Source organism: Lotus japonicus, chromosome 1 (genome assembly GCF_012489685.1).
Source record: "Lotus japonicus ecotype B-129 chromosome 1, LjGifu_v1.2".
NCBI classification, from domain to species: domain Eukaryota; kingdom Viridiplantae; phylum Streptophyta; class Magnoliopsida; order Fabales; family Fabaceae; genus Lotus; species Lotus japonicus.
In genome coordinates this window covers 14799515-14825774 of record NC_080041.1, presented here as the reverse complement: position 1 = coordinate 14825774, position 26260 = coordinate 14799515, and the positions used below count along the sequence as shown (strand labels likewise).

At 36.5% G+C, this 26260-nt stretch overlaps 4 protein-coding genes and 1 non-coding gene across 8 annotated transcripts; 2 read left to right on the top strand and 3 right to left on the bottom strand.

Annotated features, from left to right (window-relative positions):
* The first annotated feature begins 657 nt into the window (after positions 1-657).
* On the top strand, positions 658-748 carry TRNAY-GUA (transfer RNA tyrosine (anticodon GUA)). The gene is given in 2 exon segments: positions 658-694; positions 713-748. It is a non-coding gene; the product is annotated as a tRNA-Tyr (tRNA).
* A 10127-nt stretch (positions 749-10875) lies between these two features.
* On the top strand, positions 10876-13539 carry LOC130731629 (uncharacterized). Of its 2 annotated transcripts, XM_057583905.1 has the most exons (4): positions 10876-11145; positions 11336-11393; positions 12877-13028; positions 13114-13539. In XM_057583905.1, the coding sequence occupies exons 3-4, from the start codon at positions 12885-12887 to the stop codon at positions 13378-13380; spliced, it is 411 nt and encodes a 136-aa protein (XP_057439888.1). In that variant the 5' UTR covers positions 10876-11145; positions 11336-11393; positions 12877-12884; the 3' UTR covers positions 13381-13539. The 2 variants fall into 2 exon arrangements, with proteins under 2 accessions (XP_057439888.1, XP_057439889.1); XM_057583906.1 differs by having other exon boundaries at positions 10876-11393.
* Positions 13540-13774: 235 nt separating this feature from the next.
* On the bottom strand, positions 13775-17162 carry LOC130727815 (uncharacterized). The gene is made up of 9 exons (XM_057579070.1): positions 16999-17162; positions 16797-16890; positions 15525-15980; positions 15308-15414; positions 15013-15196; positions 14834-14923; positions 14610-14747; positions 14386-14510; positions 13775-14303 (listed from the first exon to the last, which is right to left on the bottom strand). Exons 1-9 carry the CDS (start codon positions 17160-17162, stop codon positions 14198-14200), a joined length of 1464 nt encoding a protein of 487 aa, XP_057435053.1. The 3' UTR covers positions 13775-14197.
* Positions 17163-19196: 2034 nt separating this feature from the next.
* LOC130733785 (protein FAR1-RELATED SEQUENCE 5-like) lies at positions 19197-21736 on the bottom strand. 3 transcript variants are annotated; one of them, XM_057586044.1, is made up of 4 exons: positions 20705-21736; positions 20538-20615; positions 20284-20451; positions 19197-19443 (listed from the first exon to the last, which is right to left on the bottom strand). In XM_057586044.1, exons 1-4 carry the CDS (start codon positions 21719-21721, stop codon positions 19363-19365), a joined length of 1344 nt encoding a protein of 447 aa, XP_057442027.1. In that variant the 5' UTR covers positions 21722-21736; the 3' UTR covers positions 19197-19362. The 3 variants fall into 3 exon arrangements, with proteins under 3 accessions (XP_057442027.1, XP_057442028.1, XP_057442029.1); XM_057586045.1 differs by having other exon boundaries at positions 20284-20385; XM_057586046.1 differs by lacking the exon at positions 19197-19443 and having other exon boundaries at positions 20306-20451; positions 20543-20615.
* A 63-nt stretch (positions 21737-21799) lies between these two features.
* LOC130727807 (protein FAR1-RELATED SEQUENCE 5-like) lies at positions 21800-22780 on the bottom strand. The gene has a single exon (XM_057579059.1). The coding sequence runs from the start codon at positions 22778-22780 to the stop codon at positions 21800-21802; it is 981 nt and encodes a 326-aa protein (XP_057435042.1).
* Between the last annotated feature and the right edge of the window lie 3480 nt (positions 22781-26260).

The following is a 26260-nucleotide window of genomic DNA, read 5'->3' as shown; positions in this document are numbered from 1 at the left end:
TGTTATAAAATTGCAGGAAATAGATTGGTGACGTTGAAGTTGTGGTCTCGATATTGATGTGAAGACTACAAATTAAATTAGGACTGCAATTGCGGTTGCGGAGAGTGCAGTTTAAAGTTTTGTCCCTTTGCTGATAAAAAAAATCTTGTGATAAAAACTTTGAAAAAAATTTGAACCAACCAAAAACGAATGTTTTATTAATTAATGAACTCTGATAAGTAAACAATTTTGTGACCATTTTTAACACCTCATATTGGTGACCATTTTTTAAAGCTTTAGATCGCCATAAAGTGAAAAGTAGAATTTTTTTTTTTTGAACTTTTTACTTTAAGGGTAAAAAATTATCACAAAAATGAATGTATGGAGTGGTAAGTATTTTTCCATATTAAACTCACTAGCAAATGGTACCTAATATATATCCAAGAACCTCAGGAATTTTCAGGAAGCTATGTTCCATATTCAATTAGAAGCATTCTTGGGAGCATACAGAAGCAATATCCTATGTCATCTTTAGATTGACACATAAGGTTGAAGTGATAAAAACAAGTTCAGATGGAGAAACCAACAATGCTTTTCAATATTAGTTTTCCAGTTTGGTTACCATTTTTAATGATTTCCAAATGAATATTATGCTTATCAATGCAAAACATGAACAAACCGACCTTAGCTCAGTTGGTAGAGCGGAGGACTGTAGTTGGTTTATCTTGCTGGTATCCTTAGGTCGCTGGTTCGAATCCGGCAGGTCGGATTTTTTGCCTTTTTCACAAAATAAATTGAAATTCTGAAAGCTATCCGACTTAGGAGAGGTTCTATTTTTTTTTATTATTTTTTTTTCTGTCATATCATAAACATCATTTATGGCATTTACCATTTCCCACTTTTTTTTTTTTTTTGTAGCTACTACTTTATTTATTTGGTGTATACACATTCTCATGGATTGTCCTTCAACATTTTCCCAATAACAGTAGGGGATGATAATGAATGTGTCAATGTTGTATAAATTACGTATAGTGTAGAGTTATGTCAGGTGTTGAAGACCAGATTCATAATATACATGTGCTTTGGACATTTGATCCACTAATTAATGTAAATATATACTGGAATATTGGATGAAGAACCTTAATATATTTTGAAATAGATCAAATTTTTAGTTCTATGGATAATCATTTTGTCATTAACAGGTAGTAATGTTATAATCATGATTAACAAATTTGGTAACTTATCCCCAGTAGTAAAAATATATTGAAATTAAACTCTAAACATAATGGGAAAATGGTTGAAGCTTCACAATACGAGTGGCCGGTGAAAAATTACTAGAATGTGATATCTGTTACGTACCTTCTATTCCCTCATCGGCTCATCCCAAGTCGGTTCTTCTAAGATGGGTGTATACCCTTCCAAGTTCCACCAAGTTGATCCGAAGGGAATATCTCTCAATCAAGGTGTTCTAGGTTCAACCCGAACTTAGATCAAGGACCCGAACTTAAATAATCAAGGCTAGTATCATGAACTTGGAAATCGTACCCATATATAGAATAGAATAAAGGAAACACCATATGAAGATCGTTTGACTATGCCCGACCAGCTTGTTGTTGAGGTGTTAATTAGTGTGAGTAAGTCTTAAATTAAAATAAAAAGTTCAACTTAGAGAAATTTATAAGTAAGATGACTCATACACTCAATGTCCTTAGGTTTTGGGTGAAAGATGTGGTGTCTAATCCACTTATGATTTGCTTCTCATGTGGAGATCCCATGTAGTTTTAAGCTTCTTTCTTTTTTTACTTAAACGTGTAATTGATAAAGGTTTTTTCCTCGTTGTTTGTACTGCTTTTGGCTAAACCTTTATGATTCAATCATAGTAAAGCAGATACGGGTTTATCGTCCTCAAGGACTGTGTGAATATCAGTTCCACAAGCTAAATATTGATTCGAGTGGATAGAAAAGATATTTGAAGAATTTGTTTTTGTGGTTTTTGAATATAAATGAAAGCAGTAAAAGAATGTTTACAGAGACAACAAAGAAGAAAACGTATTTAGAAAACATTCACCTAATCCTCTAATTGCTTCCGCTCAATCACTTTTGTAATGGTTCATTTCATTTATGATGCCGAGAGCTATCCACCCAACTATCCCTAGCCTAGGTGAATCTATCAGTTGAAATTCCTACACGTAATCCCTTACCATCTAGAAAATCCAAAAGGAATAAATTAGCTCGAGTTATCTCTCAAAGACATTCCCAATGACCAATTCATCCTAAGACAAGGTACCCTAGGTTTGCAAATCTCCGTTGTCACTCCGGAAACTCCTGTTAGAACTCAGAACCCCACCTGTCACATGGAAATCCACTATTGCTCCTACCCAAGATATTCTCATTTTAGGACAACTAGTTCACTGAGTGGTTTCTCTCTTAAACCGGACCCACAATTATCTCCCGATCTCATGCTAGTCCATAGAAATCTAACACAAACAATCAATACTTGAAGCGAAGAAAGTAAAACTTTAACACAGTGTTGTGACCTAAGACATAGGCGTTATACTTTCATTTATCTAAGCATTCACCAACTCATATCAACCTCTCGATCTATTTACACATAAGTGAAGCTCATTTGATTATCAATTGATTGGTTAAAAGCATAAAGCATAGAAAGAAACACCATGCATGGAAGATTTCCATATACATCAATGAATGAACTTAGAACAATCAAATAGTCAAGCTATACAAATCTAAATACACAAATAGAAAACAACAACTACAAGGGAAAAGGAAGAAAGAACTGAAACCCAAGAGGAGAAGACGTAACCACAACCATGGAAGCTCTCCCAAGCTTTCCATGGCTTCCCGGAGGTTGTCACCGTCCTCCCATGGCTGCCATCACCATCTTGAAGCTCCAATCCATCCAATCCTAGCCCAGGGATCCTTCTAGAGTCGTGCCTAGCTCTCTTGCTATGAGTTTTGAGAGAAAATGGTGAAAGATCCTTCAAAAAATCTGATTTCTGGCCACTTATAAGTGTTTGAGGCGGCCGATGACGCTCAGCGCTCCTCAGAGGCCGCTCAGCGCCCAACTTTCTTCAGAATTGGGTTTTCTAGCCGCCATGGGCGCTCAGCGCCCCTTTCTGGGCGCTCAGCGCTCTGCTTCTCTAAAAATACAATTTTTCACTTTAAACTTGGATTCTTCATGAATTTCTTCCCTGCATCAAAAGTCCAAGTTAATCTTATGAAATATATAATATTTATACTATTTCTAGGCTAAAATTAAGTATATAATAATTTATCTACTTTGGGGGATAAAAGGATAAAAAATGCAAGCATACAAGTCAAATAAGTGCTTAAAATGATATTCAAATATACGTAAAATGAGCACTTATCAACCCCCCCAACTTAACACTTTGTTTGTCCTCAAACAAAAGGTATTGACTTTCATTCAAGAGGCATGGAATATGAATTCTCCAAAGCTTACATTGCATGATTTTTCAGAATCTCAAACTGAATGATCCAAAATCAAAATATGAGGCCTACAAAAGATAACACAACAGTAACACAAATGCATATTCATCATGAAAATCAACAGCATACAATCCATTCCTTTCAAACCAGGAAATACTCTTTCACTCAACATCTCAGTTTGTACAGAGTAAGGTAAGTGTTCCACTCAATCACACACTGAATCACAAAAATCGATTTTGTTACCCGTCTCCACAGTTATCAATATTGCATGTTCAATCAAGGATCTCTAAGGTCTTTAAGGGTTGTAATGAGGCCAGGTTCCAAAGATAATTGGTTTTTCTGGATATGCAAGAAACTCAATAAGCTAAGAGAGCAATTACAATTCAAAACAATCATAAATGATAAATGACTCTCTCACTTTTTACCAACTATCTCATTCACCATTCTTTTCTTTTCTTTTCACCCTTTCCTTTCTCAGTTTCTTTCTCAATCTTTGTTTTCTGTTTTTTATTTCACAACTATTCACACTATATACATATAGTACACAAAAGAGATTGAGAATTCAACATTTTTTGAACCACATGCCTTTCCCTCCAACTTGAATAAAACCATATCATGCAAATGCTCTCTTAACTTATTCAGCTTAGGTGAGAACATTGTTTTCCTTTTAGGCTCAAGGTTATAAACAAGAAATAAGTCACAAATTTTTTCATTTTCAAGCTCAATGGGGTTGAACAATGGATTTCCTAATAAAAGGGTATGGTCATTTGGCTTAGTGAGTGTGTAAGCACTAAAGAAAGAACATGCCTTGATCATTTACAAGAAATTCCATACAACAATGACAACCAGAGACTCAAACAAAACCAATCCTGCAAAACAGTGAGGATTCTCTCAGCTCGCAAGTGTATAGGCACACTCCCTCACATGGTTTGGATTCAAAGCAGTCCCTGATTTTCAAAAATTTCATGTTATGCCTATGTATTCCATGTGAATCTTACAATCATATCAAGTTATGCAATCTTTGAGTGCAAACACTAGTTAAATCATGGAATCAAAAAAATTCAAGGTGCATTTTAAAAACACATCATGCAATTTTATTGATGTTTCATCAACCATGCCAATTGAAATCAGTCATATATCCATGAAATTCACAAAAAAGTGTTAAATTATCTATAGACTAGAATACTATCAAGAAACTAAAAGAAAACAAATGAAAGAAGAAGAAAAATACTCCCTCATGATGCTATGCATGATGCTCCAGGATAGCTCATCAAACTTCTCACCCCCCTCCAAGAAAATTGGACTGTCCTCAGGCCAAGCAAAACCAGCATCAAAAGATTCCTGTTAACTGTCACTTACAATTTATGCTAGTACACAAAAGAGAATTAGAAAAGTCACATCTTCCATTAAAACAATCCACACTCTGGTTCATATGAAAGTACACTTGAAGAGCTTTCCAAAGAGTGGTCATTTACTCAAATAGGATAAGAAACGAGAAAATTATGATCATTTAAAGCAAGGACTATCATGCTGTTTGTTTGGGTAGGCGCTGAGCGCTTAATGGTGTGCGCTGAGCGGCCATTACCAGTTCTCTAGGCCGCTGAGCGACCAGAAATACCCGCTGAGCTCCCAACAGCAGAGATTATCATTATGCAGATCAAGAACAGGGGATTTCAAGAGAAAATCATGAAAACCTACCCCCCAAAATTCAGTATATGATATAACTTGACCCCAAAATTGATTTTACATCATATTAACATTAAGGCAAACTTGTGGAAAATTTAAAGTTACAAAATTGAACACCCAATCCACAAGATCACAGTTTAAAATCCTAAAACTAAAAACCCAAATTCAAAGAAACTAAAAGTACTAAAACAACATAGAACTCAAAATTTAGCACACCAAACTACACACACAACACCAAAGCACAAATACACTAAGCTATTACTAAAACTAACCTCAACATGAGAGAACTCAAGAATTTCATAAAGCAATCTGCACCACTATGCAGCAAATTCACCAAGGGGCATGCTTTTCATCACTTTAATACAACCTCACACCTTAAATTTCACTTCAACCATAATTCAAGCATCAAACTCATTCAAATGCATGTTAAACATAATTTAGGACTTGTGACAAATCTTAAAATCAACCCAAAACACAAAATCCAATTCAAGCTCAATTCACATGCAATTTCACACTTTTGCACAAGTCAATACCCGAAATTTTGATCCATGCATTTTTCTTGCCTCCTTACCCATTGAGCATTCTTATAACATCATGAGAAACTTGTGGAGATCCTTTGAACACACAATTGAGCATTTTTACTAAAAATCACATTTCATGGCTAAAAAAAAGCACACAATGAGGAGTTCTTATTCACTTTCACTACAAAATCAAAGAGTTTAACTTAAAACTGAATCTAACACTTGAAGAAAAGTATTCTAACACAAAAATGAGTTTGCACAAGATCATTTGGAAGAAATTTTCACTGTTATGCAGAAAAACCACTTCGGAGGACTTGCTGTTTTACCACTTTCACACAACCTCATACCTCAAAATTTGCAATACTCACCTACCTTGCATTCCAACCTTCCATGTGCATTAGATATGACATTTTGGATCTGTTAGAAGTCTAAAACACAGGTTATCAACATCAAAAGCACATAATCCAAATTAGACCGAATTTTCACATGCATTTCAACAAGTCACACCCTTAAAATTTGATTTCATGATATTTCTTACTTCCAAACTCATTGAACAATCTCAATATGTTAAATAAGACTTGTGAAGCTCATGAAAACTCATCTTTAAGAACAACTTCACAAAATCACTTATGCTACAAATTAAAAGAGAAAGCACACAAAAGCATAGAAAACAAACACACCAAAACTCATGGTTTCCAAAACTTCATGGTTCTATCTTGATTCACACAACTGAAAAGATGACTTTTCTCATTAAAACTTGCAGCAATCATTCAAGAACCAAAAGTGAGGAATCCTTAGGGATTTGAAAAACAAAAACAAGAGAAAGAAAACAACAAATATGCACAATTCACATATATACAACAAACCTATGTATCAAAATCATCATTTCATGACTAATGACCTAATTAAGATTAGATTCACTAGATGATTCTTTCTAGGTCAGATTCACAGAATTTCAAATCTCAAATCATGTTATAGGTGATCAGGCTACAACAAGCATTAATAACAAGAACAAATCAGTGAAATTGACACATAAGAACAAAACATAGAATATGTACATTATTTACAACTCAAACCAACATTCCACTAGTTTCACCAACATTACAAACACAATCCCCGGCAACGGCGCCAAATTTGATAAAGGTTTTTTCCTCATTGTTTGTACTGCTTTTGGCGTAAACCTTTATGATTCAATCATAGTAAAGCAGATACGGGTTTATCGTCCTCAGGGATTGTGTGAACATTAGTTCCACCAGTTAAACATTGATTCGAGCAGATGAAAAGATGTTTGATAAATTGTTTTTGTAGTTTTTATATATAAAAGAAAACATCAAAAGAAGGTTTACTGAGGTAACACAGAAGAAAACGTATTTAGAAATGTCATCACCTAGTCCTTTGATTGTTTTCAACTCAAACACTTATGCAATGGTTCATTTCACTTATGATGTTGAGAGCTATCCACCTAACTATCCCTAGCCTAGGTGAATCTATCAGTTGGAATTCCTAGACGTAATCCCTTACCATCTAGAAAACCCAAAAGGAATAATATAGCTCAAGTTCTCTCTCAAAGACATTCCCAATGACCAATCTATCCTAAGACAAGGTATCCTAGGCTTGCGAATCTCCGTTCTCACCCGGAAACTCCTGTTAGAACTCATAACTTCCACCTGTCACGTAGAAATTCACTATTGTTCCTACCCAAGATATTCTCACCCTAAGACAATTGATACACTAAGAAGTTTCTCTCTTGGACCGGACCCACACCAATCTCTCAATCTAATGCTAGTCCCCTGAAATCTAACATGGATCAATCGATACTTGAAGCACAAAAAGCAGAACTTTAACAACGGTGTTGTAACCTAAGACATAGGTGTCTACTTTCATTGAACTAAGCATACACAAACTCACAATAATCTTCCGATCTATTTATGAATTAGTGAAACTCTTTTGATTATCAATTGATTTGTTAGAAGCATGAAGTGCAAAGAAAAACACAATACATGAAAGATTATCATTTACATTGATGAAAGAGCTTACAACAATCAAAGCATCAAGTTATAACATCCTAAATACAAAAATAGAAACAACAAATACAAGGAATAAGGAAGAAGAGATGAAACCCAGAAAAACGGCGAAGGATCCACAGCGATAGAAGCTTTCCCAAGCTTTCCATCGCCTCCGAGAGGTTGTCACGGTCCTTCGGCGGTCGCCGCCATGCTCCGGAGCTTCAATCCATCAATCCTAAACCCAGGGACCTCTCCTCCATGAAGCCTAGCTCTCTTGCTCTGTTATGGTGCCAAAATTGGGAGAAAATCGAAGAGAATGGGAGAGATCCCTCAAAAATATGATTTCTGGCCTTTTATACGTGTTTGAGGCGGCCACAGACGCTCAGCGCCCTTCAGAGGCCGCTCAGCGCCCCTGTTTCTTCAAGTTGAAGAGTTTCCACCGTCATGGGCGCTCAGCGCCATATTTTGGGCGCTCAGCGCTCTGGTTTCTTCAGGACAAAGATTTCTCAGCTTCTTAGGGTGCTCAGCATCTCCAAGTTGGTGCTCAGCACCTAGCCTCTCTAAAATTGCACATTTTTACTTTAAACTTGGATTCTTCATGAAATTCTTTCCTACATTAAAATCCAAGTTAAACACATGAAATATATAATGTTGACACAATTTATAAGTTAAAATTATGTATTTACTAAACTAATTACTTTGGGGATAAAATGATACAATATGCAAGCATACAAGTCAAATAAGTGCTTAAAATGATATTCAAATATACGTAAAATGAGCACTTATCAGTAATAAAATACTTCGAGACAACCAACAGTTGTGAGTTCGACGAGTGATAATAAAGAAGAATCATACATAAGGAGAATATATTTTGAGACAGAGAAAGTGAAGAGCAAAATGGAGTTGAGAGATTCCTAGGACTGAGAAAGAATATAGTACGTGCAAAAGAACAATGGAAAGGGGGCGACCAATACCAGAAACTATCAATTTAGTGTCAAAATTTAGCGTTACATATCAAAATTCATATTTGTGTTACTTAATGGTAGCGTTGGTTAGACCGACTCTAATTAGCATCGACTAATTGGCCATAAGAGTTGGTTCGACCAACGATAAAATCATCAGCCACTTCCTAAGTCACGCTAAAATTCGATGTCAAAGTATTAGTGACACTTATATTCTATGAATATTAGGTTGTGTTCGCTTTAAAACCTCTTACCAACACCCTCTCTCTCCCCCCTCATTGTACCCCTCCCCCTACCACCCCAACCTTACCTCCGCCACCATACAACTTTGCCGCCCTCATACGTCACCGCGCCTCCCCATGTTATAGTGCCCATGATTTCTCGACCTGCCCCCACAACCAAGTTTCTCACTCTCATCATCTGAAAACATTCCCCTTTCCCTAGTGCTCTTTCGTGCCTACTCGGCCTCCCAACGTGACTACGCGACCTCACGTTGTGCCTCTGTTCGCGGTGCCTTCGCGATAATCCATTGTGCATATGCGACCTCACATCGTTCCTCTATGACCTTCGCGAGCATCCATTGCGCCTTTGGGACCTCAGACGTGCCTTTGGGACCTCGCTGTCAAAACACACATTTTCCTAATAATCACACACTTTCGTGAGCTTTCAAAATATTCTCTACCCTGTCATTTCCATGATGCCAAGTGTGAGTCAACACCACATTACACTATGTTTCCACTTAACTTATGCATCTTACACTTTCATTGAAAGCACCAAAAACCACAATTTTCATTGTATACACTAACAATCATAGTTTGAAGGAACTATCTTGCTCCACCACACAGAGTATACATTCCAAGAGTTTCTACTTGTTGGAACCATGCTAAAAATTTATAATGCAAACTATCAAATAGACTTTCTTCGAAAATTCTTCAGCCATGGGCATGGCAAAATTTTCACACACGCCTCACCCATGTTAAAGCTCACACGTTTTGGTGACAGTCTTCCACTTAAAGTGACTTTTGTGAGCTTTCATAATTTTCACCCCCTTGTGAGTTCCATGATTCTCAAGTGTGACTCAACATCACATAACACGATGCTCCCACTTTATGTATGCATGCATCTTTCACTTTCATTGTATGTATTGATAATTTTAACTTTCATTATATTGACAATCATAGTTTGAAGAAACTATCCTACTCCACCGTAGAGAATATACTTCCCTTTAAACTAAATCATTCCAAAAATTTCTACATGTTGAAACCATGCTGAAATCCTTTGGTGCAAATCCTGGATACTGATTAACTAGTAGATCTGCTGTAGTAAGACAATTATACCACTGACAGTAATTTCAAAAGTACTATCATGTGAGTTTTACTCATATATACTTCTAAATGCTACAAGGACTATACGTTTTCTCATTTCTGATGGAAAGCAACTGTTGATAGAGTGAAACCATTGATTACCTCAGGAATTGACTTTCTCTATCACAGAGATTATACAGAGAAACAGTCTCATGAATAAGAACAAAATAGAAATGCAAGTAACCCAATATTAAAATTGGTCCCCTCATGTGAGGCATTAATGATAAAATATAGAAATGTGTGACAAACACAATCTTCCAAATTAAAGAAAGGGGAATTTCTTTTACCATGAACTAAATTTGAAGCCACAGGTGAAAATAACTGCTATAAGAATATATAGCAACTATGGAAATAAATGGTACAAAGCAAAGCATTCACAGAACATCAAAGCTGGTTGACTGTCTGTTTAATTGGAGAGAAATTATGAACAACCTCCACCTGCCAAGTTGTCCCTTATTAAGGGTATTTAGAACTTTTCAGCAATAATTGGAGTGATGGTAGGAAAAATAAGGGTAAAAAAACAGAGAAAGAAAAACAGAATTGCTGCAAAATGATTTGGTTTGATGGAGGAATAACTTACATGTGTCGGAGGAGATAGAATTATGTGAGACTAAAGATAAAGATAGCTGAGAAGGCAAAGTTCTTATTGCCTTTTTAGGTTGTATTCTATCTATTAAAAAATAAACATGGAATCAGAATTGAATGGAGGAAGCTGGATTTGCTATACATTTTTCTTTTAAAATTGATGAAAAGCTAGATTCCCGGAGGTCATGTGTGAGCAAGAGAAAGTGCAGAAAAAAAAATTAAGATATCTCTGAATTGGTGCGTACTAGGATACCTCAACGTTTACTCAGGTATGATACAGAAATAAGTTAGGGTATGACGTGGACCAATTAGAAAGGTGCAGGTGGCAAGGAATTTATTTTAAGTTATTTCAATTTTTAATAACCGAAAAAGGGAAAAAGAAATTAAAGTTAACCTTAGTTAACCGAAGTTAACCCAAGGTGGCAGGTAGTCAGAGTTGAATGACTACTCCACTTTTCACCTTCCCAAAATTATCTTCCCTTGCATCAGCTTTATCTTCCCGGAGAAGCTTTACTATTCCCAAACAAAGACCAAGCTCAGTGCAACTCCGCCGGTCCTTTCTCCTCTGAACTTCAAGGTACCGCTTAGTGTTTTGTCTCACTCTTTCCCTTTCCCCTCTCTTCCTCCTTTGTCGTTACGTTTTTCAGTTTCAGTTTAAGTTTTCCGTTTTGTCTCTGATGTCGGTTTCCATTTACTTGTCGTTTTAATCGTTTGGTTTTTTGTTTTGTTTACATGCTTTGGTGCGTGTTCGTGTCTTGTTCGTGAAGGGTGGTAAAGCACGATCCTTTTGTCGCTTCTCTTTCATTATCTGACGACTGTCACAAGGTTAGTTATTTTCTGTGTTCTGAGTGTTGATGTTAGGGATTTTAGGGATTTTGTGTTGCATGTTGATATTGTTGCGGTGTTTGGCCATGGGTTTAGTGTTTGAGGTTTTGTTTTTCGATTATTGGGTTAATCCAATCTTTGTTGATATGGGGTTTGATCTGGGATAGGGTTTGTGGTTGGTAATCTCTTTGAGTTTTCTCTGTTGTTTTTTGGTTGAGGTTTTTCTCTGTTGTAGATGTTGTTTACAGTTATGACATATGTGGCTCAATGGTAATGTGTATGACATATGCTTGTGGATAATTTTTTGATTCATAATTTTTTAGGTGATTTAATCTACCTAAATTTTTTTATTGTGAAGCAATGGATCCCTGTGGTTCTTCCTCTCGTAGAAATGCCCCAAAGTTTTCAATCCCTATAATTCTGGGAGATTTTAACATGAGATTGCCAAAGGTTTTTTATGAAAGTAAGAAAAACGAAATTAAGAATGAGGTGCAGCTGACTGATCCTATGGGAAACTGTTTGAAGTTGAAAGTTTTGGTGGGGCCGTCTGGAGGGATTCTTTTTGAGGCTATTCCTATATTGGTTTCATTTTATGGTCTTCAAAAAGATCATGATATGGTTTTCATACATGAAGGGGGGAATAGGTTCAAAGTTGAAATTTATGATGAAAATTAAAAGCATTTCCCGTATCCAAATCATAGTGAAAAAGGGAAGAACAAAACACCAACCCATTCCCCTTCTCCAAAACCCCCAACCCCAGAGGTTATATACTTGAGTTCTGTCAATGATGAAGAGGATGTGGCTGTGGCTGAGGAAGAGCTTGTTCATGAGGAGGAGGTTATGGCTGAGGAAGAGGTTGTGGCTGCTGAAGAGGTTGTGGCTGCTGAAGAGGTTGTGGCTGCGGAAGAAGATGCTGCACCTGACCAACCTCAAAATGGAATTCAGACCTTTGAGAAGAATGTGACTAGTTCTCTTGCTGGTGGTGGTCAGACTGTGGTAAGCATCGATGTTTGTATTTTTTAGATAGATGCTTGTAGTATATGTATATGTCTCTCTAATGCAACTTTTTACTTTATTTTTTTCAGGCATTGCCACGGTCATATGTCCGTGGCCACCTTAGAGAGAACTGGCAATCTGTTTTATTGAAGAATGAAGGGGATGAAGAGTGGTACATTTGCAAGCTCTGTTGGAGGAAGAGGAATGGAAGAATTACTGATTGCCATCTTGGCGATGGGTTTTACAAGTTTGTCACTGACAACTCTTTAGCCGAACACGACCGGCTGTTTTTCAGAACTGTTAATGGGTCCAATAACATTCTGCATGTTAGGATTGAGCGCCATAATGGCAATGGTGCCAATGGCAATTAGATTAGTAGTTGTGTGGCCATAATGGCAATGGTGCCAATGATGTTTTCTATTGCACTGCGCTTAAAATAAGTTTTATATTTTACTGCTTATGCTTATGCTTAGTATTTGTTTTGTAGTTTAAGAAATGGCCTCCCAATCATTTACTTCCCCTAGATCTGGAAATTTTGTTAATGATGGAAGGCGTTGCAAGTGTGGTGTTTATCCGACCCTTAAGACGTCATGGACTAAGTTCAACTATGGGCGCACTTTTTATCAATGCCCTACTGGGGTAAATAAACTAAACCTAAACTAATTGGTGTGAAATATACTGTGTTATTCCTAATTCTTGATCTTAGTTTAAGTTCAATGTGTAGGGGTGCAATTATTTTGATTGGGCTGAAGGTCCTACTCAAGCTGTGGATGAAGTACCTCAAATGAACCATTCTACTGTGAGTAATTCACAAAGTAACAAGGAGACCACTGCTGCTCAGATTGAGGAAGCCACTTTTAAAGTTTTGCTAGCTGATGCAAGGAGGAGGGAGGAAGCTTATGAGCAGGTTATTAGGGGCACTTGGGTGTTTGTTTTGGTTTGTATTGTGCTTGTGATTGTTGCAATAGCTTTTGCAAGCAAAATGGGTTAAGTTTAAGTGTCTGAAATGTAGTACGTATTTAAGACTTGAAACTTATATGTTTTGTTGCAATAGCTTTTGGTTCCATGTTTCTACGTAGCTTATATGTCTTTATGTAATGATCTACATTTGGCCCAGAACCATAATTTATGCTATCATGAAGTTTAGTATGGAAACATGAAACATGAAATGTTATGTTTTTTTTTTTGAAAAAAGAAGTGAAGTAAGTATGATTATGTATACGCATGATTATTCTATCATGAAGTTTAGTATGGAAACATGAAACATGAAATGTATACGAATGAAATGTATACGCATGAGCCAAAAACAACTCATTGCGAGATCATTAGTGGATTAATGCATCTAATTAAGTAAAATCAAATAGACACCAAAACCAAATGGCAAGATCAAGATCAGATTTGTCCGAAAATAAAGTTAAAGGATTCCAACATCCAAGCAAAGATCAGATCAGAAAATAATGGCACACAGGCCAACGTTGTCCAAGAGCAAGATTAATAATTAAACATGCACAAAATCATGGGGGCGGGCATTTTAGACAGAATTCCAAACAACATGCACAAAAGCTAAACCGCAGCTTTCTCCCCATCCTCAAAACATGCTAAGCTTTGCAAAGGCAGGTTCAATTCTTCCTAGTGAACATGGACTTCACCAGGGTCCCATAATTGTCAAAGGACTTCCTTATCAACACATCCTGCATTTCGTTGAACGGGTGGAGAGCAAGCTGCAATGCCAGTGTCAAACGAGTCCCATTGTTAACCTGCAAAAAATACATACATTGATCACAGTTCTGTACCCAGTTCATAAAGTCTCAGAGCACAATTGTTAAAGTTTCAGAAAAGTAAGAAACCTGAAGATTGTAACCACATCTTCTACTGTCCTTCATCCAAGATGCGACCCAAATGCCACAATCATTTCTACAAAATTCATCATGAAAGTGATACAAAAAGTTAGAAGTGGTTAAAATGAAACAAAAAGTTAGAAGTGAGAGGCACTTACGAATTAGCTCTCTGCGCTGGTAATCCCTGGGGTATGACAACCCTAAACTGGGAGCAACGTGGCCTTGGAGTTGTTTCAAGCTGGTAGAATGTGCTGTCCCTGAGCATGACCTCCATGTAGAGTGCCTGAATGAATGCAGAGTGAATTAGTGTAGCTTTAATGATAAACACATGTAGCTGAACCACAGCGGATAAGACAAAAAAAAAATAGATGTGAAGACTTACAACTAGCTTTGCATCTGTTATCCTATACTGTAGCCTATCAGATTGAGGGAACGAGTCTAATAGGACTACTTCTTGATTCTCAAAGTCAAACACAATCAAGTACCAGTGCTCGTTGTTGTCATTCATCGGCACAAACACCTAACATAATGTCAAAAAATGCATACATTGATAGTTAGAGTTTTATTTACATTGACATAGGTAGATAGAAGTCATAGGTAACAAACTTTTGTCAAGACTTCTATCTTTCCCATGAAGCTTCTTTGCTGATGGATAGTCATGCTTCGGGGATGGGTTGTCCAACCAAGGATGTATTGCTGTCAAATAAGAAAAGGCAGACAATTAATGCATGGAATAATATAACATTAACTAACTAACATATTTCTACTACAGAGGGAAAACTTACTGAGAAGTAAGTAGGCAAGAACCAAGTGGTTTGATTCTTGTTGAAGGCTCTTTCAGTGTATGTCAACATGCAGGCAGTCAAGTTTATGATTTCTTGGTCAACACTCTTTTTGGGCTTCAGGAATTGCATAATGCGGCGAGTACCATCAACATTATTCAGGATTGGTTTGATGATTGTCTCCTTGCTGTGTTTAACAATAATAAAGATTAATAATTATTAAAAATAAAATACTAAAAGATATATATTGTAGATATATATTGTATAAGAAAAATTATTAAACTAATCTACTATCTACCTGTCTGCACTTCCAGCAGTACACCTCTTAAAGATATAGCAAGCCACAGCAGCCTCCATGTAGCTTAGGGACTCTGTCACAGCAGGTCCAAACAAGCTAAGCAGCCACTGATTCAAACACAAATAAATTACAAATAAAGTAGTCAATGTCTGCTAAAATGCTAAAATTAAAATAAATAATAGTCATTCACATATGGAGAGAGTCATAAAGAACTTACAGAGGGAATATATAATGGATCAATTGGAGGGACTGGAGTGCACAAAGGAGTGTTGTCATTTGGTTTTGATGAAGGAGTTGCTGTCTTGGTGGGATCCATGTCATTTGGCTTAAAGGAAGGGGTAGCTGTCTTGGTGCCCAGTGGAACAGGGTGTATGGTTTGAAACTCAGATGGAGAGAACAGCTTCTTCACCAGTCCACTTACATCTGTGGGTTTAGCTTTCTCATTTGTTGGGTTGGTCTTCAAGAATTTGTGAAGGATTTCTTCAGTAGCTGCAGTTCGGAGAGAGTACTTTGGGGTGATAACATATTCAGTTCCTACTGAAATTGGTTTCTCTGGTGTGGCTGTATGAGAACTTATGGTGTTTTGGCTGCACCAAGCATTTGCTAAGAACCCAACAGCATGCATAAGCTTGTTGACATCTTCCTTCAATCCAGTCACTGTATTTAGAACATCCTGCACAGGGTTGTCAGAAATAATGAGAAAAGTTATTGCAAGGTGGGCATAAATAATGAGAAAAGTTAAAACTGAAATGAGAGTCACAGTCAGACATCATTATGAGAAAGAAATGCCACCACTTTCATTCTCTCTCACTCACTCTTTATCACAGAAGGTTTTTTTGAAGTTGTCAGCAAAGGACAAATAATTAAATTAAACACTAAACACATGGTAAGGTAATAGAGGTTGGTGCCATAAAGGTTTCCAAGTACTGTGAAAAGGAAGTCATTTGTATATGACAAAAAATGTGAAGACAGAAAAGTCAGGAAGAAGAATCTTCTTCACAAGTAAATGACAAACAAGACACATCACATGATAAAGAACAAATAAGCCAGGTAGGGTCCTTTTAAACCAAAGTCAGATACTGCACACACATGGGAGTTTCCTTTTAGGCCTTCCTTTTCCTTTTCCTTTTATACCAACAATCACTTTATAGGAAAAAACAAACAAACAAACCCGAAACCCTACAAAATCACTTTCACATGGGAGTTTCCTTCTATACCAACAATCACTTTCAAAACCCTAAATAAACCCCCCTTTTGACCTTGAATAAAAAAAAAACCATTTTGACTTCGCATTTGACTTAATAGTAAAATACATTTGTCAACTTCAGTGGAAGAAGATAATGAAAAGATATGGCAGATTTGTCGTAGATTTGTTGGTTTATGACAAAATCAGAATCAGAAATAAGGAAAATATTTGTGCCAAAAACCTCAACCGAAACCCTAAAAAACCATAACAACAGAAATCCTACAAATCTAAACTTGAACATACCTTTTCATTGGGGCTTTCCTTCCCTGTACAGACCTCAGGCCTAAGCAGTGGGTGTTCATCATGGTCGATACCTTTTCCTTTCACCTCATGACGGCTTCACGAACCATGTCATGCAAAAAGAAAAAAAAAATACAAGTTAGAATCCACTATCACATGACGATGTATTTCAAAGAAAACAAAACCACCTTAGTAGCGAACAAACCTGGAAGATATGGTGATGATGGACGGTATCTTCCTTGGCCTGACAGAATGGATGGAAAGGGTTGGGTGGGTGCGAGACTTCAAAGGAGAGGTGATCGAGTCAACATCTCGAGTCCTTCTCTTCCTCGTGGTCATTCTCCGAGGGGGTTTTCCTCTTCCAGTCATGTCTTCGCCGGCGATGATGGGTTTTGTGGTGGTGGGTTTTGCGGTGAGGATTGGGTGTCAAAACGTCTAGACTCGAGTCTAGAGAAGCTTTATATAGCCTCATCACGCTAGCTGGCATGGTTGAGGCCAAACGACGGCTTGGCTGATGATTTCTCACTAAAATGAAGTGGGTCAAGTGTAAATTGCTATTGAAAATTGAAAATAAACTCCAACTCCATAAACCTTTCCACTTCTTCTTCTGATTGATTTGATTGTACCCTATGCCGCCTGTTGCACTCATGACTTCCCGCGTTCCAACACATTGAATCTGACATTTTTAGCCAAAAGTAGGGGCAAACTGGTCATTTCCGGTGTTGATATAGGGGCATAATGGATATTCTGGGACAAAAAAGTAGGGGCATACTCGTTATAATAGGCCATTTAATAGGGGCGAAATCGCCCACCTGCGTGAAATAATAGGGGTATACTCGTGATTCGAGGGTCACGTTTGAACAGCTCATAATGACCTTTACACTTTTCTTTTTTAAATAATTTTTGTCTTCAAAATGTGATTTCTTCCAAAATTGATTTAAAAACCCACTTAATTAGGGCTGCAAAATCTGTGCATCACTTAAATGGTTTAAAATCCCACTTGATTATATAAAAAATCTCTGCCTCAATTATTTGATTTAAAAACCCACTTAAATATATTAAAAAATTTCGATATTAATACTAAATACTAAAGAGTATTTTGAAAGTATACATAATGCATAAAACGTAAATACAACTTTTGATTTTTAAAAATAAAAAAAATACAAAATTTGTAAACTAGTAAAATATTAATGCACTGAATTTTCAATACCCATAAAATAAATGAATTGAATATGTAAATTTGTTCAAATTTTAAAAAAATAAATGAATGCACACTCGATTCGGTCCACCTACGCCATCGGGAACCCTAATCAGTCACTAAAGGTTAGCCTTGGTGGAAGGTAGCCCTAAGAGAGTGAGATTAGGGATGCACACCGCTCTTGACCTAAGTATAAGAACTCACGGATGCACACTCGATTCGGTCCACCTACGCCATCGGGTACCCTAATCAGTCACTAAAGGTTAGCCTTGGTGGAAGGTAGCCCTAAGAGAGTGAGATTAGGGATGCACGCCCCTCTCGACCTAAGTATAAGAACTCACGGATGCACACTCGATTCGGTCCACCTACGCCATCGGGAACCCTAATCAGTCACTAAAGGTTAGCCTTGGTGGAAGGTAGCCCTAAGAGAGTGAGATTAGGGATGCAGGCCCCTCTCGACCTAAGTATAAGAACTCACGGATGCACACTCGATTCTTATTCCAGTTAATTGCTAAGTTAATAAGTATTAATTTAAATGCATTGTATAACGATAAATGTGGCTGGCCCTAGTGGTAAATGCAATGTCTTTTAAGTCTCATGACATGGTTTCGAATCCCATTGAGTCATTGTGTGTATTTTGTTTTCAAATCAATTTTTATTCCAGTTAATTGCTAAGTTAATAAGTATTAATTTAAATGCATTGTATAACGATAAATGTGGCTGGCCCTGGTGGTAAATGCAATGTCTTTTAAGTCCCATGACATGGGTTCGAATCCCATTGAGTCATTGTGTGTATTTTTTTTTCAAATCAATTTTTATTCCAGTTAATTGCTAAGTTAATAAGTATAATTTAAATGCATTGAATAGCAACAAATGTGGCTGGCCCTGGTGGTAAATGCAATGTCTTTTAAGTCCCATGACATGGGTTCGAATCCCATTGAGTCATTGTGTGTATTTTTTTTTCAAATCAATTTTTATTCCAGTTAATTGCTAAGTTAATAAGTATAATTTAAATGCATTGAATAGCAACAAATGTGGCTGGCCCTGGTGGTAAATGCAATGTCTTTTAAGTCCCATGACCCGGGTTCAAATCCCATTGAGTCATTGTGTGTATTTTTTTTTCAAATAAATTTTTATTCCAGTTAATAGCGTAGTTAATAAGTATAAGTTAAGTTAAAGGCACATAAGTTAAATGCATGGAATAACAACACATGTGGCTGGCACCAACAGAACACAGTGCAAATTAATTAAAGTGTATGCTATTAGGTATCAACATTTCCATTAATCAATCCAAAAACTACCACAACCTAAACTACAGTCAATCAAAGTGTCTTCACCATCTACTCCTCCGCATCATCATCCCCAACAACATCAATCTTCTCCACTGCTATCGCTAACATAAATGCGTGCAGCCTTGGCCTTCCGCTCAACTTCATTTAAGCAACCCACAAACTGTGTCACAACAATAGTTTAGTTACAAACAATGTTGTGAAAAACTAGATTCTACGTAGAATCGGAGAGGGGGTTCAAAATCGGATAATCGTATAATCGTAAATTGAATCGTAAGATTCTACCATGAATAGAAAAACAAAAAAATAGCATTGATATCTTGTAAGTCACATCATTTAACAAAAATTGGAATAAAAATTCATTAGATTAACATCCATATAAGTCATAATCTCAATCCAAAATCATAAGAGTACTAAGAATGAAGGAAAACAAAGATGTTGAAGAATGAAGAGAAAACATAAGAAGAAGAGACCTAGATAGAGACTACAGAAAACAGAGCATGAATGCGTGATTCAATTCACTCTACTATGAGTGAATTAACTAGGCAATTAGAGGCAAGAAAACGGTCACATGAGTTGATTTTTCAAAATATACAATCAGTTATTAATTCTTGTCAATTAACCATTCAAATTTGGCAACTACAATCAATTAGAGCTTCAATTTTGAAATCCCCTAAATGCTGGGTGGTGGGTTGTTTTTTCCACAAAGTAAAAAAACTCTCTAGTTTCCCCAATTTTAGGAATCAGCTTCAAAAATTAAAAAAATACTAGAATCGTAAGATTCAATAGGATTTTACGATTTTACGATTAAAATCTAAGATTCTACGGGATTCCACCAAAAAAAGATTTTGCATGCAATTTGAATCGGAACAGTGCTGCAAAATCGTAAAATCTTAGGATTTTGCGATTTTGCTATAGATTTTGCCAACATTGGTTACAAAATCTGAAAACATAATCTTGGCAGACAAAATTTAATCCCTTTCAAGAACACATTCACACTTACAGTTGGGACTTGTGTAGAAGATCCAGGTTCACATATGCGAATCCCAGGGTATGATGGCAAAGTGAACCCATCCATGATGTTCATTCCAGGATGAAAATACTCCTGGGTCAAAGGAGTCATAAAAGGATAATTCAAATCTTGAGAACAAGCTTCGTTAACACTCTGATCCTGTAAAACAAAGTTAAATCTAAAATGCTCATGGACATGTACTGATCAAAAATGAATGACACAAAGATGGCCCACAAGGATAATACCTTGCCTTTGCCTTTTCCAGCAACTTCAAGTGAGGAGACTCCAGGCATAGTTACATTATATGGCAATACCTCATCAACCTACACACACAAATTAATTTTAAATCACTACTAAACTGAAACAAGTAGAATAAAATATTATAGTTTAAGAACTCCAAATGTATACTAACATCATCAAGCTCCACAGATGAATCACTCATAGCAGTGTCGTGGGAACCAACTCCTTGACCTTCACGCATTTCCGGGCATGTGCGAATTGTATGACCAGGCATTCTGCATCTTGAGCATAACCTTGTCTTTTTCCCACCTTTCTTCTTGCGCCCCTTTGTGATCACCACAGCGGGATCACCAATCAAGAATGGTCCAGTGCGGATGGTTTTGTTTCCCACCCTACGCCTTTGAACACTGTCAGCCAACTTATATATGTCCTGCAAGACTTGAGAGAAATCATTCACATTCTCACAAGCTATTTCACTTAGTATGTTGCAAGCAGCAGAAAGCACACCCCTCCTTAACATCGCCAATTTCTTTGAATCATTGCCAGTAACAGTGTCATTAATCTGATTCATGTAGTCCACCTTAGCCGTCCTTGACCACCGTTTACAAATAAGACTATCAGGAACTTCAGCCAGTCTCTCATTTCTCATTGCACATATCATGTGAGAACAAGGAATTCCATAATACTCAAAGTGACCACAATCACACACAAACTTTGAAGAATTCTTGTCATATAACACCACATACTCACGCCTTTCATACAAAGCCTTGTTCATCTTCACCATCACCACATCATTGACCTCAGTCCTTTGGATAATATTTAAGCCACCCACATATTGAATCTGAGTTTTAACTTCATTGAACATGCTCCTTGTCAATTTATGGGAGAAACCTCGCTCAATATAACCAAGGGAAGTAGTGGGCAAAGGTTCTGTATACATTGTGTTAAAATCAGCAACTAACTCATTGTGTCGGTACTCCTTCACAGCCCTCTCAAAATTATGAATGAAATCAATCAAACTGTTTTTACATTGAACATAGCTCTTGATGAATGAATTGATCCCTTCACACATTGACGTGGTTCTTATGCCTGCAAAGAATTTGTCCCTCATAAATGCAGTTGCCCACATTTCTTTCATCCCATACATTATTGTCAACCACTCATCATCACCAAATCCATACTTCTCCATAACCTTAGCCCAAACATGGTCAAATCTATCCGGATTGAAGTTGCCATAAATCAGAACTTTAAAATCATCCAAAAAGTCTCAATTCTTAAGTTTCTGTAGCGCTTTTTGTTGAATATGCCAACCACACAACCTGTGACGGGCATTAGGAAAGACACAACTTATTGCTTCTTTCATTGCTAAATCACCATCTGTAACAACACCTTTCGGGTGCTTCTGAAACATACACTCAGCAAATGTCTCCAAAACCCACTTATAAGTCTCGATCGACTCATCCGTAACCAAAGCACAAGCAAAAACTGTTGTCTGCCCATGATGATTGTAGCCACAGAAAATCACAAGAGGCTTATTATACTTGTTCCTCTTATAGGTGCTGTCAAAGGCAATTACATCGCCAAAAGCATGGTAATCCACTCTGCTCACTCCATCACTCCAAAATAAGTCTTTGAGATTTTCATCTTCAGTTTTAGTATACTTGGAGAAAAACATTGGATCACCCTCAGCCTTAGCCTGAAAATATGACAAAGCAGCAACTGCATCTCCGTTTCCTACCCTTATCCGCTTCTCCTTATCAATGTGATTGAACAGATCCTTCTTCGTAAAACCCAATGCCTCATGACTACCTTTCTGCCCCAGCATCAAGCCCATTATGTTGCAAGTCCTCACCCCATGTAGCTTAAGGCTATTAATCTGAGCCTTGTCAGAATCATTGAGGTGCCGAAAGGAAGAAATCAAGTGGACTTTATCCACAGGTGCCAGAACATGGTTGTGATTCTTGACAAAGTAAGCAACTTTCCACTTACCTGAGTTGCTTTCAAAGCGAACACGGAAGCGAGCTGGACATGACACCCTGGTAATTCCCTTTGAAACTCTAACCCGGTCCCTCCGCTGCACGTATTTTCTATGCCTCACCCCCTCTTTGCTGCATACCAGTTGACGAGTAACAATGTAACCCTTAGCAGAACGATAGACATTGTCTTTCCTTACACCAAAACCATAACACTGACCATATCTTTCGTAGAACTTAATCGCATCCTCTTCAGAATCAAATTCCATACCCATTATATCATCTTCTGTCAAATCTAATATGCTCTTCTCATACACAGCACCATCATCGTCCTCATCCTCCACTCCAGTAGAACCACCATTTTCCTCAGATAATTCATGCCCATTGTTACCTAAACTGACATGGGCTTCTTCCTCTCCATTTTCACCTGATTGTACATTACTTTCCATTACCTAACCAACTTCAGAATGGTACATTTTCAGATCCAAAAAATCGAAGCTATACTAAATCAACACAACAAACACAACCTAAATTCACCATTTGAGAAAGGCCTAAACTTGAAAAACCCATAAATCGAAAGAAACACACACAAAAACTAAATAAAGAGGAGAAGGACTTACAGTAACACAAAACAAGAGCTTAGAACCCTAAATGTCGAATTCCGAAAGAAACTCACAAACAAACACTTCAAATAGCTTCAGGAGCTAACCAACAAGCCTTCGCTGCTTACAGTGGAGCCTTCGCCGCCGTTGTCGCCTTCACTGCCATAATCGCCTTCACCGCCGTGCACTCTTTGTTCTGCTCCCTCCAAAGGTGACAACCCACTTCAATTTCCCTCTCAGAAATTCAAAGCCTCGAAATGTGTTAACCACAGGGGGACCCACATGGGTTCACTAACCTTAACTCAACTTGGATATAATAATAATGAATAATAAATATGTCTTTTTCTTATATTTTTGGAAAATGTTAAAAATTGAAACAAATATTTAAATACGGTACCAGGTGTCGATCCCCCATTGGTACACGTCATAACTCGTCAGTCGTGTACCATACATTGGGGGTATGGTAGAATCCGCCCTCTGAATTAGCTACTTATCATTTACTACTCATCATATTCAGGTGTGCGCATGCATAAAAATAATTAGATTACATATCATTGGAGTAATGATATATGTGCACACATTTTTTAGGACATACAAACACGCACACATAAGCGGAAATTTTTAAGTGCCGTAACATTTAGTGGCGGTTTTGTATGTCCAAAAAAGTGTATGTACAAGTAACATTTTCCTTCCAATTTAGTTTTAAATGATTGATTTCATTCCTATTTTTTCTTAACCAAGGTATTTTCGCCCGTCAGTAACTATTAGACTAATCATTCGCTCTATAGTCAGCGCATAGACAGTAGGGGACTTACCAATGGGTTTTTTCCATTCACAAAAGTTGGGATTGAACCTTGACGAAATGCTGAACCACTTAACGCTAACCAAATTGATTTGCCAATTTCATCCTAAAACATCGTTTCGTCATTTTTGCTAAATTAACAGGAAATGATGAGTTGTTTTGGGATCACGTTGCTTCATATTAGTTTAAATGTTTGTTCAATATTATAATGATTTTTGGGTGTAAATGGGGGTATCTTGTTTGTGTTTATGTTCCATTCTCAGAGCTAGCAAGGGTGAGCGAGAGAGAAAGAGAAAGAATATATTGGGGAATGAAAGTCTCCTATGATTCTGCTAGACCCTACCTTTTGACGCTTTCAAGTTTCAATTCCAAAATAATTAACAGATATATTATACACAGATAGAGAGAAATATTCCATCCAAAACCAATCCAAATCATCCAATATTGTAATTGTTTTATAAGCAGAATTAGTTTGTTTTTCTTCATTAAGTTTCCTCTATTGAGGCAAATACAGTTCGACCGGATTGTGGTAAAGACTCTCTCCAAACATGGATCTTCTAAAGATCAAACTTTCAATCTCAAGAGTCTAAATAACCATTTTTAACCGGGGTTGTCTAAATGATCTATGTGGGTTATTAACCCGTAACTCAATTGATCAATATAATTTTTTATAAATTATAATAAATAAAATATAAAAATTTCAACTCACATATCTTCAATATGATTGGAGAATGAGTTACTTTCTCATAGTCATTTAAACAACCCTTTTTAACCACTGCAACTGACACTTATAAGGTAAAATTAGCTGATTTAGAAATATTCAATTAGTAGATGTGGATTCCTTACTTTGATTTGATGTTAATGTTATATCTAAAATGATTGTGATACTTAACTATTAAATTCATTCAATTAGATACATTTTTTCTTCGGGAAATTCTATCACACGCATCATTAAAATTAAATAGATGATATAATCACGCAATATTGTCTGATTGGTAGTTAGATCTAATCAGGGTATAACTTTTTTGGTAAACAATCAGGATATAACTTCAACTAATAATTAAAACTCATAACATTATATTAAAATAATAAAAATCAAATTCATTTTATAATTACTTGTGCTTCCATAAAAATTGCTAGGCAAAGAGAATAATAAATGGAACCAAATTAGGGAGAAGAGTCTAAGCACAAAAAGTGGCATTGACTCTGTCCAATTTCTGCATTTAATGAACCACAAACAGTGCCTCTGAATTAGTGTTCGTTCTCCTTGGGTAACATCGGAGTTGGTGACGTAGCTGGTACACGAACAAACTACATACTCCATAAATTAAACCTTCATTAATTAACTTCTTGATAGAAACCAAAGAAGTATGGTTTGTCATCTACGGTGACAGCAATTAAAGAAAAGGGTTAGTTCCCGAGTAACAGTTAAGGATTACTACATATAATAAATTACGATTATCTTCGATTTAGCCTAGGGTTTTGGACTCAACAATGGTCAATAATAAGGAGGTTTTTTTTAATTATTCCTACAGAAAGTTGATACTACTACTGCCTATCCTTAATTATAAAAACAAAATTGGAGATACTATAATTTGATTCTTTTCATTAGATCCAACTTAAATTCTACTTGACCTTACTTACTTGTTTATTCATTCAACATTCGTACTAAATGTATCACATATAAGTTGGGCTCGATCTCCCTCCTTTTCCATTATTAAGTTGATTGAATTAAGGGTAATATTTAAAAATTAATATAAACTGGGACAAATTTAATACTAATGTCTGCATTATGTTAAATTACTTTGCAAATTAATATATGGACATGTCAATATGATTGAGACAATCTGGAATTACTATGAAAAATAAATAAAGTTAATTTTTTAAAAATAAGTTTAATCCGTATTGCACTTAAAATTGGTAATGTTTCCTTTGATTTAATTTTAAATTAAGGTTTTGATCCCTACTTTTACATATACCTTTGGTTTCAATCCTCACTTTATAATATCTCATTGTTAACTTGAGAAGTGAATAATATAGAGTCATGTCACATATAGTGTTTTGCGGTCAAGTTGGATATAATCACTAGCTACATTTCATCAAAATTCTTATAGATCGAAAACAAAACTTTTCAGAGTGAAATATTTTTCATAAGAGTTAGTCATTAGATCGGATATATTAGGAAGCAACATATGTCATGTGGGATTATTGTGCACACTTGACAATGATGATGTGACTCTTTATTAACCACATAATCACTTAAGAGTGTGAAATTACAAAGCGGGGATAGAAACCTAAGTTAAATATAAATTTAGAGATTAAAACCACAAAAGGTAGATGGTAGAGACCAA